General features: G+C 30.7%; 2 protein-coding genes across 2 annotated transcripts; one reads left to right on the top strand and one right to left on the bottom strand.

The window, feature by feature from the left end:
* The first annotated feature begins 1,464 nt into the window (after positions 1 to 1,464).
* Positions 1,465 to 3,348, top strand: LOC143612055 (uncharacterized). The gene is made up of 5 exons (XM_077086127.1): positions 1,465 to 1,612; positions 2,246 to 2,326; positions 2,435 to 2,626; positions 2,724 to 2,848; positions 2,942 to 3,348. The coding sequence occupies exons 1-5, from the start codon at positions 1,526 to 1,528 to the stop codon at positions 3,132 to 3,134; spliced, it is 678 nt and encodes a 225-aa protein (XP_076942242.1). The 5' UTR covers positions 1,465 to 1,525; the 3' UTR covers positions 3,135 to 3,348.
* A 1,059-nt stretch (positions 3,349 to 4,407) lies between these two features.
* Positions 4,408 to 7,565, bottom strand: LOC143612056 (SEC1 family transport protein SLY1-like). The gene is made up of 2 exons (XM_077086128.1): positions 7,482 to 7,565; positions 4,408 to 6,449 (listed from the first exon to the last, which is right to left on the bottom strand). Exons 1-2 carry the CDS (start codon positions 7,510 to 7,512, stop codon positions 4,609 to 4,611), a joined length of 1,872 nt encoding a protein of 623 aa, XP_076942243.1. The 5' UTR covers positions 7,513 to 7,565; the 3' UTR covers positions 4,408 to 4,608.
* Between the last annotated feature and the right edge of the window lie 9,890 nt (positions 7,566 to 17,455).

Genomic DNA, 17,455 nt, shown 5'->3' on the forward strand with positions numbered 1-17,455 from the left:
ATTTATTATACCTTTTATCATTACCTTTTCTCTCTCCTTCACTCACAACCACTTTCAAAATATATTAAAAAATTATAGGGGATAAACAGTAGATTTTCAAATATACAGAAAAATCACTACTTTTTCTAAAATATAAAAATATTTCACTCACAACACCTAAATCACTCTCTAAATTATAAAAACACCCCCTCACATAAATAAAGGGGGTTGGATGAGAATGCTCTAACCTAATTAAAACATTTTTGAAACTTTATATGCACTTGAGTTTCATTTAAAGGAAGAAAAATAATAAATGGAAAAAAGTGGATGTGTTCATGGGTTTCATGTAAGGAAGTAAAGGAAATGAATAAAAAGAGACATTCTCAGGTTTCTTAAAGTTAAGAAATGAAAAGAATAAAATGAGAGGATTTGTTTTCTTTCAAATTAGAGGGATTTGAAAGGAAAGAAAAGTTGAGAGAAAAATGAGAAATATTTTCCACTTCTCTTTTTTTTACTTTATATAAATGAACTCGGGACACAACGTTTGTTACGTCATAAATAGTAGTATAAGGGGGGTTATTTCTAATTGTAGTTAAGTAGGAGGGTTGAAAGTGTAACTTGTAACCCTTACTCAAATGAATAGAATGATGATCTGGTATCAGTAACAAGTCATAACCGTTAACCGAACCATAACTGACATAACTGAACCGATTTTAACCGATAACCGACATAATTTGTGGGTCGTTTAATGAATTTTTGGAAACCGCCAATTACGGGTCAGTTTTGGTTATAGATAATTTCAAACCCGCCATAACCGAACTGCGTCATTTACAATATTCTCAAATTTATGGAGTATAATTAGAAGACGTTGATAATTTGGTGAAAATTAAAGAAGATAAACTATTAATGCTCTTATTTTCTTACTCTATGGTTTAATTTTACTAAAAAGTTGATCCATTTATCGTTTGTTTGAATATATATATATATATAGTTAATATTATGGATTATATATTTTGTTGAGCTATGACATGTCATTTATAATTTTTTAGGTAATATTTAGTACCAAAGTTTTAGACTCAATTACATCATGTTTTGGTCACGGTTAACCGACCCATAACCAATTCGTTATAACCTTGAAAACCAATTAACCGAAACCGTCATAACGGATCGGTTATGGTTATGGTTATTTATTAACCGACATAATGGTTATGGTTATGGGTTTCGTCTAAAACCGCCCCAAACCGATCCATACACACCCTATTTGTTACATATCATAAGGTAATATGATGATTAATAGAAGAAGAAGAAGGCAGAAGAAAGAAATACTCATAAATCATCGATGATCACTTAAACAAGTAAAGGGTTACAGGTTACATCTTCAACCCTCATACTTAACTACAATTACAAGTAACCCCGTTATACTAATATTTATGACGTAACAAACTATTCACAGCCCGTGAGAAAGCAGTGGCTGGCTACTTTACTTTGTACTTTCCCAAACAAACTAGCTAGTATTATTATTATTAATTGGTGAGGCAGTGCGACAATGGGATTGAGGGCGAACAACAGATACTGGGTACTCAGACACGGTAAAAGCATTCCCAATGAAACTGGCCTCATTGTTTCATCCATGGTTCGTTACTTTTATTCTTATTATCTGTTCTACTAATTTGATGTCAGTCTAATTGCATAAAATAATATTTGTATTTTGATGTCTGAACCTGTTGAATTAAAAAACAATATGTGGTGTTTTTTAGATCATGGTCTCATTTGGATTACTAGTACTTCTTTTGCCAAGTAATTGGCATCATGCATGTTTTCTAGTTTTCTTTTGAGATATATACATTTGATTTGTTTGTGCAAGGATCCCATGACTTGGTAACCTAGGTTCTAGCTGATGAATTGATTGTACAATGCTTCTCACTTTTTTATAACGAAAACCCACATAGATTAAGGTTAAGATAGAGAGTGGCTTACTAAAATGAAGATAAACAATTTGAACGTTCTAACCAATTTGATGAACTTGAGAATTGCGAGAACCACCTAAGCACTTTTACCTAGTGCTCTAACCGCCATTTCAGTTGGATCAGCTTTGCCATTCAAAAGTTGTAAATTGAATCTGCTTTTAGGATTAATGATAAAAGTTATATCGACAAAAAAAATAAATTATGTAATTGCATAATATGTTGAAATTAGAAGTTGGTTCCTGCCCTTTCTTCATGATTAATATCATTTTATTTATTAAAATTGAGCTTCTTGTTATCAGGAAAATGGGAAGCTTGAGAAATACAAGCTAGCTTCAGAAGGTATCAATCAAGCACAATTGGCTGGGGAATTATTCTTAAAGGTAGCCCAACTTTCATGGTCAACAAGATTTGGAAACTAGCCCTCACATTTATCACATAAGTCTATGCGCTCGCTTATCATCTACTAACTCAAAGTAAAATGTGTGCAGGAACTCAAGGAAAACAACATTCCACTTGAAAATGTAAGAATTTGTTATTCTCCATTTTCAAGAACCACCCACACGGCCCAAGTGGTTGCTTCGGTTCTGAATCTTTCTTTAGAGGGACCTCAATGCAAGGTTTATGAAAATCTTCGGGAGCGATATTTTGGTCCTGCATTTGAACTTCAATCTCATGACAAAGTAAGATAAAGAGTGAGTGATAATTATATATAAACATGCTGTTATCTTGGTGCATATAACATATTATAATTAAGTTGTTGCCTTTTATGATTAACAGTATTCAGAGATATGGGATCTTGATGAAATAGATCCGTTCAAGAGGCCAGAAGGTGGTGAAAGTGTTGCTGATGTTGTTTCCAGACTCACAAGTGCTCTAGTACAGATTGAGTCTGAATTTCAAGGGTAAATAGTAAATAAGTTAACTAATTTTTGTGGGTCCTACTCCTACAAAATGGTGGTTAGAGAAATTGATTTTCTTTTATGTTGATGTTGCAGATGTGCAGTCTTGATAGTTAGTCATGGTGATCCGCTGCAAATCTTGCAGACAATACTGAAAGCGGTTGGTGAACAAGGGGGGCCCGATGGTGGTGACCTGGCGTCACGAATTGAGGCGGTTAAAGTTCCTTCAGTTCTATCGCAACACCGGAAGAACGCGCTGCAGACTGGACAACTCCGAGCAGTGGTCTAAGTTCTGACCTTATATTATTCAGGGGAGCATGTGGACATTTGATCAATAAACTAAATAAGGATTGAATAATTGTGACGACTGAGTTGTTGGAAAACCTTGGAAATTATTTATGATCATCTGTAAGTTAATGGTTCTTAATTGAATTCATCTTTGGAAATGTTATCTTCAAACAATTATTATTAATACCTACTTTACCATGTTTTAGTTTTCTCAATATTTGTTCCAAACCACTTAACAGTTATCAGAACTAGAGGTGAAGTTCAATACTCATGGTTTTGACGGTTCACATTTGGTTGTGGCGTTTTTGTTAAATGATTAACTAGTTATAAGTTCGCTGGTTCACCACCGGTTTTATAAGGCTCATCATTTGCTGCATAATAGGCACTATTTGTGTGTGATATATAGATGATTGCTTTTAACAACTCTAGCATTTGTATCTGAATCTTAAACCTTTGGTTATATATCTATATGTTCTACATAGCACATGTATACACTGTCCAAGAAACGTCTTTGGCTCTGCAGGGGCTTACTTTGATTGTAACACCTTTTTTTATTAGTTTAATAATCTTTACCAGGTTACACCCTTTAACCAAAAAGAATGTATAGTGTTTGGCTCTTGAAATCCCAAAATTTTATCAGATTTTTAGTTCAACTTCGTTTGTCAAAATTACCCATTTCCTGATAGAAATTTGACATCAAATTACTTATATATAGTCATATAGATGGTTCGTATTGGATTCGTATGCCCCTGATCATTTGTTGAACAATTGTGATGAGATATTGTAGATTTCCAACAGCAAGAGCCCTCTAGCGATACAATTTGTCAATTTTCCATCGAGAAAATAAAATTTCTGGAATCAAAAGAGAGAATACTAGGAACCTGGAGTTGAATTGTAGGTGATGCTCCCTAGTGAACTCGGTTAGCTTACCCATTTACACTTGATATTCAGAAAACAAATTCTTGTGCTTTGTCAATCATCAATCTTTCACTACTAGCTTGAGGTTATTTATCATTTAACTTTCATAAGCATCAGGCAAACCATCTACCACAAGTCTTTATTGAAGATTACTTAATCTACCCGCATAATTGAACACCCCCCACCCACCCCAAAATAGCCCACATCCAATCTTCTAACTTTATGGAGCTCAAATCAAATGCACCCAAGGCTCTAAATAAAACATTTTCTAAATGACAAGAATACCCTCACTAATGAATATAGCCTAATCTCACTCAAACCAGTTAAAGGTTAAAAACCAACATGATCCATGGCCATCACTTCAATCTCAAATACTGTTACTTCTAGTGAATCCATAACAATCAACAATAAGGATACATTAAATTTAACCAAAGTTTTAACCACTTAAAACACAAATGAAAATATAATATCAGAAATCTACAGAGAGATCTAAAGTTTCAAGACAAAATATTCTTCTATATCAAAAGTATGCAACAACTCCTCATTAAGAAGACACATCAGTGAGCAGCAGAAGGAGCTGCACTGGTACTACCACCCAACCCCATCTTTTGACCCAAGATTGTAAGCTGGTCAACAAACTCGCCACCTGTAAGAATCTCAGTCGACCCGTATATTATATGCTTAGCTGGCTGCTGTCTTTGTGCAAGGTCTTGTAAGCTTCCATACTCAACATAGTTCCCACCACCAATCATAAACACAATCGCTTCTTTAAACGGCCCTTTCATATGACTACCACCGGACACAGAGTTTGACTTTGGAGCACGCGGGTCAAACATGAGGTAAGACTCAATCTCGGGATTCGGTTTTCCTTCCATTAAACCTTCAACCGTTCTCGCCATTGCCAGTTGATGATCATTAGATAACAAATTCTTCACACCTGCAGTAACAGCACTTATGGATTGACCATAAAGCTTTTCAGCCCAGTCGACAATATTACTTCTGCTTGCAGAACTTGCAGATGCTAATGAAACGTTTAAAGATTTTATCTTTTTGACATATTGAAATGCACTCGTGTCCACTTCAGCTTCACGTAAAGCAGACTCAACCGCTTCAACTTCCAACTGTGGAATAGTTTCTGTTGAAATAAGGAACATGATTGCGAACCGAAGCTTATCCATTTTAGTACCCTTTCCTTTAAGAACCGCAAGAAGCTCACCACGGTCAATCCCCCCTTTGACCATCATTTCATATTCTTTTTTAGCAAAAGAATCAAGAGATCGCTCCTTGATTTCACCAAGCAATACCGTTGCTATGTTTGTATGCTTATCAATAACTTGTTTCCGCTCGGTCAACTCAGGTAACGAGTTGACCGCGTTCATCAAATGCTTCGTGTTCCCGATTAAATCCGTACCGTCGAATTCAGCTCCATCATTACCACCGGTTCGCCTGTTGACTTCATCCACATCTTTTTTATACTTGTTCAGTTGCGTCTCGATCTCAACTGCTACTTCCGGAAACTCCAAAGATCCATTTGCAGCCCAAAACGAGTCAGCCCGGTCCAACTCATACGACTTCATCCCACCTTTATCGCCTTGAACGTTAAGCCGGTTTAGTCTAAGCCCAAGCACGTCATGAACAAGAGGTCGATACCTAAAATCATGCTGAATCGCAACCGACAACTCGAGGTTCCGATCAAACAAACATAAAACCGGCCTCTGAAACGAGCTAATAAAGTTTCCACTTTCTGAAAACAGGTTATTCTTAACAAGAAAATGATCACGCAAGCGTTGATCTAGCAGCGAGGCAACCATCTCAGCAGGCCCGCCACGTGGGCACCTGATGATCGGGACAACCGCGAGTGTAGCCAGCACACAAAACAAACCACTCACTAATTTCTCGATTATCTCTTCAATCTCACGATCATTTGCTTTAGGGTCGTTTAACTGAACATAGCAAGATTTATCCGCTAGCGAAAAGAGATTATCTTCTAGGGTTACAAACTCCAAATACTGGTCATGAACCTTAGCAATCCGGTCAACAGATTCAGAATTTAGAGCCCCGGAAGCAAGCTCTTCTAGAAGGGGGCGGGGTATGGAAGACGAGAAGTTAAGGTGGAAGTAATCATACAAGGAATTTGAAGCATCTGAGATGATTCTTTGAATGTTGTGTTGGGTCGGTTTCACAAAGTACACAGCAGGAACATCAGCAACGGGCTTGCGGTTTTTGTCAATGAGAAAATAAAGTGTGACACCGTGTTTGCGAAGATCCTTGACGTGTATTAATGGAGACAAAATGTCTTGACAAAACTTGTCAAAAATCAGAATCTTGTATATTTCTTCGTTTGCAGTTCCACTTGCGTTTATCGGCTGATTCAGATTCAGCATCCGTGCTATGCATTCTGAAAGTACAAAAAATGGTGTTAAAATGGATTTGATTCAAAAACCCATGGGCGTACCCATGTTGTTGGCATGGGGTGCAACCTATTATAAACTAACAAATAGAAAACAACAAAATCCATTTTATACAATTAAACAAATAAGCTTCTTTTAAACTAAACTCAATAACCATAAATTCAAAGGCCCAATAATTTTCTAAACAATCAAGCCCGAACAGAACACCATCTGTCAACCATACTTTTACAATTAATAAAATTAACCTAATAAAAAGAATTAGAGAGTGGCATTTTTTATTAACTGCCCCCACCCGCAAATCGATTTTTCAAACTTAAAACGATTCTGCAGAGACGTCTATTTCCGGCAGTTGTAGGGGAGTCCTTGGTTTTTGAAAACCGTTGGTAAATATGAAGTTAAACTTGTAACAAAAGAACCAATGTTTCCATCAAGATTCTGAATCCGTTATAGTTAGTTAGTTATTTTGAGTTGGAATTTGCAAATTGAGAAAACATGAATGTGATGGAACGATTTCTCGAAATAACAGATGAGCTGAAATTGTTGATTGTGTGAACCGACCCAACTCAAAAGGGAAAAACCTAATATAATAATACATAACATTTAATTAAAAAATTATCTGGGAAGCCAGTATTGAAAAGGTCAAGGAAATCTTCAGATCATAACTCGCAAGAAGCGAGGGGAGGGGTTTTAATTAATAACTATGCTTGGGATCATAAGTATACACATTGAATAGCTGCTTATTTATTATCTATCTATCAGGAAGGAAGGACAGTGAAAATTGATGTATTTTATTTTATTCAACTGAAATGGGATTGATAAAACAACCCTAATCTCCCATTGAATATACTTAAACCTAAACCTAAAACCAAACTCGCAATACACAGACACATTGATTTAGATATTGATCTGAGATCCAGCTTTGAGTATTTAGGTGGGATTTTAAACATGAAATTGGAACTAATTATATATAATGAAATGAAATTGGATGGGGTAAACGAGAGAGAAATGAAATGAATCACCTGTTTGCCGTTGACGGAGATTAAGCGCCATTCAGAGAGATGGATGGATCTATGAGATAGCTTGGTAGGTATTGTGGGTTTGTTTGTTTGGGTGCTACCAGATGCCGATGCGTATAATAAAATAAATGCTACTCAAAACTTACCAACTAAGTTATTGAATACTAGTGATGGCTACAGGGGTAAACTAGGTTTGTTTAGAGCTTTATATCTTAAATTCGAGCTTGGCTCGTGAGTATCAAACTCGTTTATTATTTTTTAATTAATTTATATATACATTTATAGTTTTTTATATTTATATACATACTAGCCTTTGAACCCGTGTACTACACGGGGTTTGTCAAATGACAAAAATATATAAGTTATGTTATTTGAAAAAATAAACAAAATTAAAGGTAAAATTAATTAAATAAATCAGGTATGATATTTAAATGTGATTCTTAAAATATTTTTCATGATTGAAATTGCGTATAGCTTAGCATACCAAGATCCATTGATGATGGTAAATCGAGTTGCTATAAATGCAAGGTCCTACACAGGCCTTTGAGGCTATATTAGTTTTTATCGAAGTCCATTTTTTAAAATGGCTCGTACGTGTTCGATGATTGTCTCAGGTCAAATCAGAACGAACATGTCATACAATTGTAGTCTAAAATGCGACAAACACAATATGGTAATAGGATTACATGTCCGAAAGGTGTCTTCGCATTAAGCGCAACATGTGATACAAATTTTGTATACAAGGAAGTATTTCAAATTTGTAATCATCATTTTAAGATCTCATTTAACATGTAAATTAATGTATTAGACAAAGTAAACGATTTATGAATTATAAATTTTTCACGTTTCACGACTTATAAAATATATCTTTTTCATGTTTCACCACGTGTACTACACATGATGGATAACATGATCTTAATGCAATTTTTCGTGTAACAATGTTTAAAAGATGATGATCAATATGCATATAGACAATAATCTAGAGTATAATGTCATCATATTACATATATGCACACCTAAATATATCTACTTTCTGCAATGTTGAAAAACCATGAATGGTGATTATAAACGTGACATTTATACATCTTTAAATAATTAATAAAATCCATCTAACTATGTTATAACCCAATGGATAAAATGGTTTTGAATAGTGGATAGTTAAGATGAATGAGATGAGAGATTAGGAATTGTGATGAAAAATTAGGCTCAGAGTGAATGTGGGATTGACACCTAAGCATCAACATTTTCTTTTTATTAGTAGAGTAAAATAAAATTTGTTTTGTTGAAATTGATTAGTAGAAATAAACCCCCCCCCCTTTCCCTCGAAATTTAACAGTTTCTAAAAAACAAAGAATTCGGATTTATAACTTTTTAGCAAAAACCTGAATTACAGGACTCTAATTTTTAGGTATAACTGATCATGGTTTCAATGTTTAAAAGTTTCTTTTAGAATGACTACGTTTAGAAAATTAAATATAGATACAAAATTAATAATCATATTAATTGAAAATTTAAATTAAATAGCATAATTAAACATTTATATAATGTGAAGTGAAAAATATCGCATAATTCAAACTGAATTCACGAGTCCTTATTCTTAAAGTATTTGCTGGCATATTTAATAAAAAGTAAGGTATACATTGAACAAAATTATATTTTAGGTTTTAGATTGTTGTTAATAGTCATTAATGTGTGCATTATATCTTGAGATGTAACTCATGGGTTAAACCATTTTCATTCATGACCCATGGATAGCATGGATTAAGGAGAATAGAGATTAGAAGATTAGTATGAAATTTTAATATAGGAATGAATGTGGTTATGACACATAGGAATCATTATTTTTGTTTATTAGTATAGTAAGATGTTAATTATAATAACACTATATTATTTAGTTATTTTGACTTAATTTATATATAGTAGTAGCTTTTGAATAAATATACATTTAAATCATACTATCTTATTAAAACAAATGAGATTGTCTCCATATGGCCATTTTCTATTGGTCAATTCCCTTTGTTTCCAAATATATCTAACACTTCTTTAATTTTCTTAACAATTAAATAATTCAAAAAGAAATTCAATTACTAATAATTAAAATAATTAATGTAAGCATTTAACTTTAAGTTTCAAAACCCGGTTTCCAATATTCAATTGTTTTAACTTCAATACCTGGTTTCCTTCATATTCAATTCCTTTGAACCTAATCAACCAAATCCCTCTTTCAATCGGCCATTATTTTATATCAATCGGATGATGATTTCATTAGATCCTTCATAAAAAATCGACACCGGAGTTTGGCTAAATAAGCGTGATCGACGATAACGTAAGGCTCCAATATTTAATGAAAACGATTGATTTGATTAGATCTGGCAATTGATTTCAGTAGATCCATGACGATGTACATTTGCTCAGCATGTGGAAGTATACTGTTAATCATATCTTCACATCCATGGTTGTTTTCCCGTCAATCGAAGTTTTTTCGGGTTAGTATGTTTAATGTTTAATTCTTAATGTTAATTGATATTCTTAATTGATATGTTTCCTATGTTTAATGTTTAATGTTTAATTGATTCCAAATTTCAATTTACAGCATCTGTTAATTTTTTTTATTTGTATTTTAGATTATTAACCTAGGTTAGTATTTTACATTCTTAGGTTAATATGTTTAATGTTTAATTGTTAATGTTAATTGATATTGTTAATTGATATGTTTCCTATGTTTAATGTTTAATTGATTCCAAATTTCAATTATAGTATATGTTAAAAATTTTTATTTGTATTTTAGATTATTAACCTAGGTTAGTATTTTACATTCTTAGTTTAGTATGTTTAATGTTTAATTGTTAATGTTAATTGATATTGTTAATTGATATGTTTCATATGTTTAATGTGTAATTGATTCCAAATTTCAATTATAGTATTTATTAAATTTTTTTTATTTGTATTTTAGATTAGTAACTTAGGTTAGTATGTTTATATTCAATTTAATGTTTAATGTGTAATGTATAATGTATGTTTAATCTTTAATTTAATGTATAATGTTTAATTTAAATTGAAATTTAATGTATAGGATCTTAAACACTGATTACAATTTAAATTTTGAAGTGATCATTATTTGGCTTATTTTTATATGTATTGTGATTGATTTATATTGATTCATATCATTACTAGAACCTAACAACTTTTTACAAATTTAAATTTAAATTCAAAGTCAACTTAATATGTCTAATTTAATTGATATGAGTTATTATTATTCGGTTATACAAAAATCCTAATTAAATTCTCTAAATTTACTATATCTATTATTCGGTTATACAAAAATCCATAATTACATTATTTAAATTTACTATATTTATTACTACCAATTTAAGTTTACATCAATTATCAATTACATTCTTTAAAGTCCTAATTGTATTCCCTAAATTTACTATATTTATACATTTTCTTCTTATGGAACAATTCAAACTTTCTAACAACATTTGTTTATCTATATATACTATAATCCAAATACACAAATTCTCACACTTCTCACTTCATTACTCAAAATTCATATTTGTGTCATTTTCAAGGTTTTTAATTTTTTTCATACGGATATAATTTTTTTTATTTATAATTTTATTTGTTTTCTTCAAAGTATAAATATTAATTCTTGAATATTTAATCCTTGCTTGAATTTTATTGTTTCTGAAACAGCAACATGGAAGCATCAAACATTACCATGTTCAACAATTTGGATGTTACTAACAACGACTGTGTACTGAAGGTTCGTATACTAAGACTATGGCGTTTGAAGGACAATAACAAACCCGGAGAGGGTTACTCTCCAATATCAATAACGTATTCAATTTTAATATTTGACTAATTTATAATTAATCTAAAACTTCAAAAATAACATATATATATACACATATTTAAACTCATTTCAAATTCTGAATTGGACCAATCTTGATATTGAAATGTATTAGTTAGATACCATAATGATTATGAATTTTTTTCAAATTCACACATAAAAATAGCAACAGTTTAACCTTTTAATTTCCATAACTTATGAATTTTATTATTCTTTTCATTATTATGAAATTAACAATTTTTCTATTTTTACACTATTTTCAAAAATAAAAAAAAACTATTATTTACTATATAAGATAGATGTCAAGAATAATATATTTACACGTTTATGATGTTCAAACACCATGATTTTAAGTGTTTGACATTCCCTACACACCAATATATATGGTTTTTTTTAAGGAAATGATAACATACATGGAAATTTAATTGAGCAAACTCTTAAGAACATAATCAGTGAGGGCAAATTTATATGTGTTTTTTTTGTATGTTCAAAATTTCGTTACTTTCATTTGCCATGTTTTTTAATTCGGTTAAATATTTAATATGATCATGAAAAACATAAGAACATGAAGATTTCCACAATAATCATTTATTATTATAAAATGTGTTGAATAACCTACTTATTTTTATTTACTAATTTTGTTTCGAATACTGTTATATTCTGTAAAAAAATTTAGTCAATGTTTCCCAATATACTAAAGACTAATAAAGATGACAAATTTATTAATGTAACTTACACAATACATATAAATTAATGCATTTATATATGATCAAACTTTGTTTTGACTAATTATTCAAATAATTGTTTATTTTTTACAATTTTTTTATACTTATAATTCAAATAATTATATACATTATATAGCTTATTATATACATTATATAGCTTAACTAAATCATATCAAAAATGAAATTAATTGTATCAACAAACTGTGTAGATTAAATAATATTTCATTTATATAGGTAAGTTATGGTAGGAAAGTTTATAAAAAAGATTGTAATATCCTGTTTGTTTCACACTAAACTTTTCACACCATCACTTAAGCTTTTGCAATATCCTGTTTGTTTCTTTGTAAAGTAGATATATTTTGTCCTACTTATGTAATTCATTTATTACATTATAAGCCTTATTCAAACATGTTAATTATTATAAAATTAATAGTTTGTTTGTTGTTTTATTTTCTAACAATGTTATTGAGGATAACAAGGCAGACCTTTTTGGAAAGGAGCCGAACATGGCTATCGAAGATGAGAAGCCAAAAGTTGATGTTTGTGGCACGAAAGAAGAGGATAATGAATTGGTTTGAAACAACAAGTCGTTATATTATTCAGCCACTTTTATCTTATTTTTAATTTCGTGTTATGACTTCTTCAAATGTTTTTTTATGTTATGTTTGGATTGTTATCATTAAAATAAAGTATTAAGTTTTAATTTCATATCATTTTAAAATATTTAAGTTTATGTAAATCATTAAATGCTTGAAATTTTTGGATTTTCGTGTTTGTGTATCGCGATTATGTTAGGAAATAATATCATGTATTGTAACCATCATATTATGTTAATATCTTAATTTATATTAAATATAAAATTAATAACTAATAAAAATCTGTTGTAAATTAAAAATGGGGTTTCTATATTACAAGAAACTATATTGTATACATTTTGTCATATTGTTATTTATACTGTCCATTTTAATTTATAAGTTACAATAAATCTAATTATATTTACTTTTAATAAGGTAACGTATTTTATTGCATCTTGATTCTTATTTACATTTAAAATTTTGACTATATTTTATATGGTACAATATATTTTATTATGTTTAATACTTGCGTTATAAATTATATGCTCGACGCATTTGTTATAAAATTTTTTTTTGGTAGATGATATTTTTATTAAAGATCATATAGGGTTGACTTTATATTACAAAGTTAAAAATCACACATTTATTACAAAGTCATTTACATGTTATATATTTCTTAAATTATGTGTTTGACGTTATATAGTATTATTATGTTTTGATTTTATATTATAAAGTCAAACATTACATTTAGTTTCCAAAAAATATATATATTTTTCCTATAAAATTATAATTTCAAGTAATAAACTTTATTAAACGAAACAAGTAGATCTCAAAATTACCTGAATTTAATGATTCTATTATTATACATAGCTTTTTGGCGGATTCAAAATTTTAATATTCGTTTTTCAATCATTTAAATTGGAGGCTTATATTATGGCTTAATTAATTTTCTTCCAAATATAATTCTAACTCTCATAAAAATCCTCATACTTTTTTCCATTTATGGAAAGATTGTGTGATTTGTATTAGCAAATGCAATTATGTTTTTATAAAACTCAAACAACGTTTAGAAAAAATAGATTTATTAAATCAATGCATGGTTTCGGTTATCAAATGACTACCAATAAACTTTTTGTATATTCTTACTATTTAAACTACCAAGATATTTACATTTTTTGTCAACACATTTTTCTTTCATATAAATTCACGCACACTAATAATATTGAATACACAATATCGGTTGTTTTAAATATATAGGGAGTTACCATAAATCCCAATATATATAGTTTGACATAATTTAATGTATTTTACTGCATTATAATTCGTACGCTTCACTAACATGAAAACCTTTTGTTATCTTGTACCGTATATTTTCGTGCGTTCAATACTTACGTTATAAATGATGTTTTCAACATCTTTATTACAGAACTAATTTTTGGTAGATGATTTGTTTTGTTAAGATCATATAATGTTTATTTTGAGACAATTTTATAATAGAAAATCATAATTACATTTTTCCTAAATATCTTTATCTATTATCATGAATCTTAGAATTTCTTATTAAAAAACCGTTAAACAATTTATTACCCTAGATTAAAGGCTTATCTTTTTATAATTAATTTGTTAGTTAAATATTTGAAACAAGTTTTTGGTAACTAATTAATTAAAGATGTAAAATTTGTATATTAATGATAATCACTTTCTTATTCAGAAATTTAGTTTAACCAATTACCCATGAACTTAGTCAATGTTTTGACTAAATCAAATGAACTTTATGAATCAAATTATGGCAATAGAGGAGCAAAACCAGCTATCCCATTTAATTAGTTAAATTGGTCGAATTTTTTTGTTAATGTAAAATATTATTTATGTCAAAGAATTAGCTTTGTCTTTTCATAACATAGGTTTATCATAAAGTTACCAACCATAAGCTACCTATGAAAACTTAAATAGTATTTAACCTACACATTTTTTTATCTCCATTCAACACACAATTTTTTAACACACAATATGTCAACAGTCAATCTTGGTGGTTTACAATTTTTTTGATGAAAGTTTTTCTAATTCTTCACGCCGTTTTAAGTTAAACGATATTCTTTGTTCGGAGTAGACAAAGGTATGTTGGTTTTTTGTGGAGTAAATCCTTCGTTATATCATTATAATCATATGCCACACTATATATGTTTCTATTGTCTACATTTTTAAGTTGTTCATATTTTTCATATGATAATTTTATTATATTATATTATAGATGTTTTCAAAATCAAAGAAGCGAAATATTATTGAATCATCCTCTTACAATAAGAAATTAATTCAAATGTTAGTCAATTTAATATTTTTTATATACCCTTTAAACACTAGATAACAATGCATTTTTTGAAACGTGTAGTGTCAACAACAAGACAACCACTCAGTATCATTTCCAACGTGCTAATATTTCAATTTTTACGCTTTAATAGGATTTCATATCTTTATGTGTATTTTGTTTTGCTATTAGATTCTACTTGCTCAATAACAATAAATCCAGATATTTGCAACTTAATGAAGAAAACATATTTGATTATATGGGACAAAGCTCCTATGAGACATAAACATGCTTTTGAAGCATTTGATGGGACTTTAAAGTATGTTTTAAAAGGTGGTAACCGTAAAGGTTGTGAAGATCTTTTTTTTTTGGGGGGGGAGGGAGTTATTGTGTTTGGGGGTGATATTAGACAAATCTTATCATTGGTACAAAATGGATCACAAAGTAACATTGTTAATGCTTCACTTAGTTTGTCCCACATTTGGTCCAAATGCAAGGTGCTTAGGTTAACAAAAAAGATGATTTTAGTTCTCGGGTGTCAATCATCAGATATGGAAGCTACCAGGAAGATTTGCAGAATGGCTGTTAGAACTTGGTGATGGAAACTTGGCGGTCAAAATGACGGCCAAAGCATTATAGATATACTAGATAATCTTTTGATTGGCGATTCATCTGATCTGATTTCCGATTTGATTGATTTTGTATATCCATTATTATTGGACAAATTTTATGAAAATTACATACTTTCAAGAAAGGGCCATACTTGCACATTTAAATGAGGTTGTCCAAGACATTAATGATAGATTTTTATCGTTTTTTTTTCAGAAAAGAAGTTGAATACCTCAGTACTGATAGTATAGATCAGTCTGATAGTGTTGAGCCTGGTTTCGATCCATCATTACACTAACCTGATTTCCCATAGATTGGTTCTAAACCTTGGTGTCCCAATAATGTTATTATAGAAGAATGGTTTGTGCAACGATACTAGATTACAAGTAATTAACTTGGACATGCGTTTTATCGAAGTAAAGGTTATTTCAGATACTAATATTGGTTATCGCACTTATATAACCCATAGTGGTTTAACCCCTTCAGATAAGAAACTTCCATTCAAATTGAAACGAAGAAAATTTCCAGTTGTAGCTTGTTTTGCAATGACCATTAACAAAAGTCAAGGGCAGTCACCAGCAAGAGTTGGCATATACCTGCGTGAACCATGTTTACACATGGTCAACTATATATATCTTTATCACGAATGAAGAGTAGAAACAGTGTTAAAATGCTTATATTAGACAAGGAATGTAAAATTACAAATAAAACTACAAATATGGTTTATAAGGAAGTGCTTAATATTTATGATTTTTATTTTAAAGTTTTAATTTTGTTTCTAAGCACTGTAAATTGAATGCTAATTTGGTTGAAAACTATGTTTAATAATCATTTATTTTGGTACTGGTATTATTAACTTTCAGTCACAACATGTAACATCCCAAAATATAATAATAATACTTTATATATTACATCTTATAGTAGATGAAGTTTACTTAAGTTAGTAGAGATCTAATAAAATAATAAGGATGAAAGGATAAGTAGGCTAATTAGATGAAGTTAATTATGGACCAAAAAGGAAAGATGGGCCTAAGGTCCATGGGCTTAAGGGAGTATAAATACCTCTTAAAACCCTAATCCTTTCCATTTTCATACATCTCCACACCATAGCCTACACCATCAAAACACACACTTAGCCCAATTCCCGTTTTTGAGAAAACCACCCACAAAGACACAAAGATTCCCGGAGATCTAGCCGTCGGATCGGTCTAAAATTTTAACTGAGTGTTCATGGTATATAAATGGAGATTTTCACCGATTAGATCTTCAATCAGAGGTCGGGAAGTCCGATTTTTACCAGGAAAACCGTAGCAGCTCAAAAGTGAAGATTCCGGAAACTGTTCTGCTATTCCGGCGACTGTAGCGGCAGTTTCTGGCGAAGGTGAGCTGAGGGTTTGTAGATCGGGATGAGACGGTTCCGTGGCCGCTTGAATCACTCAAATCGGAGTTCGTTTGATATGGTTTTGAGTATCTCGAGTGATTTCAAACAAAAACCTCAAAGTTAGACGCGCACGGCTCGAGAAGGAATAACCAGTAGCAGAAGAAGTAACCGAGTTCAGGTGAGTTTCTAGCCCCATTTCCTTGTTATGTTTTCGGGGCTGTGTGCATACTCGATGTGAAGTGTGAATACACTTATGTGGTAAGTGTATGCTATAGATGTCATACTATGTAGCTATTATATAATGCTTGTCGGTATGTGAACGATCTTCGGATATTGCAGGTATCGTCAAGGATAGTGATTGTCTAGTGGTTATTAGTGGGTATAAATGCTATGATGTGAATTGCTTATTATGTAAATAATGAACTGATAGGAAATGTGATATAGATAAGTAGAAGTAGAGTGTGATAGAAGTGGATAGGGGTCTAGTAAGAGTGTTAAAGTGGCAAAGTGGCATAACGTTATTCGTTAT

The sequence above is a fragment of the Bidens hawaiensis genome, unplaced genomic scaffold (assembly GCF_021521415.1).
Source record: "Bidens hawaiensis isolate Kalapana, Puna unplaced genomic scaffold, B.hawaiensis_p1.1 tig00033156_1, whole genome shotgun sequence".
Taxonomy (NCBI): Eukaryota; Viridiplantae; Streptophyta; class Magnoliopsida; order Asterales; family Asteraceae; genus Bidens; species Bidens hawaiensis.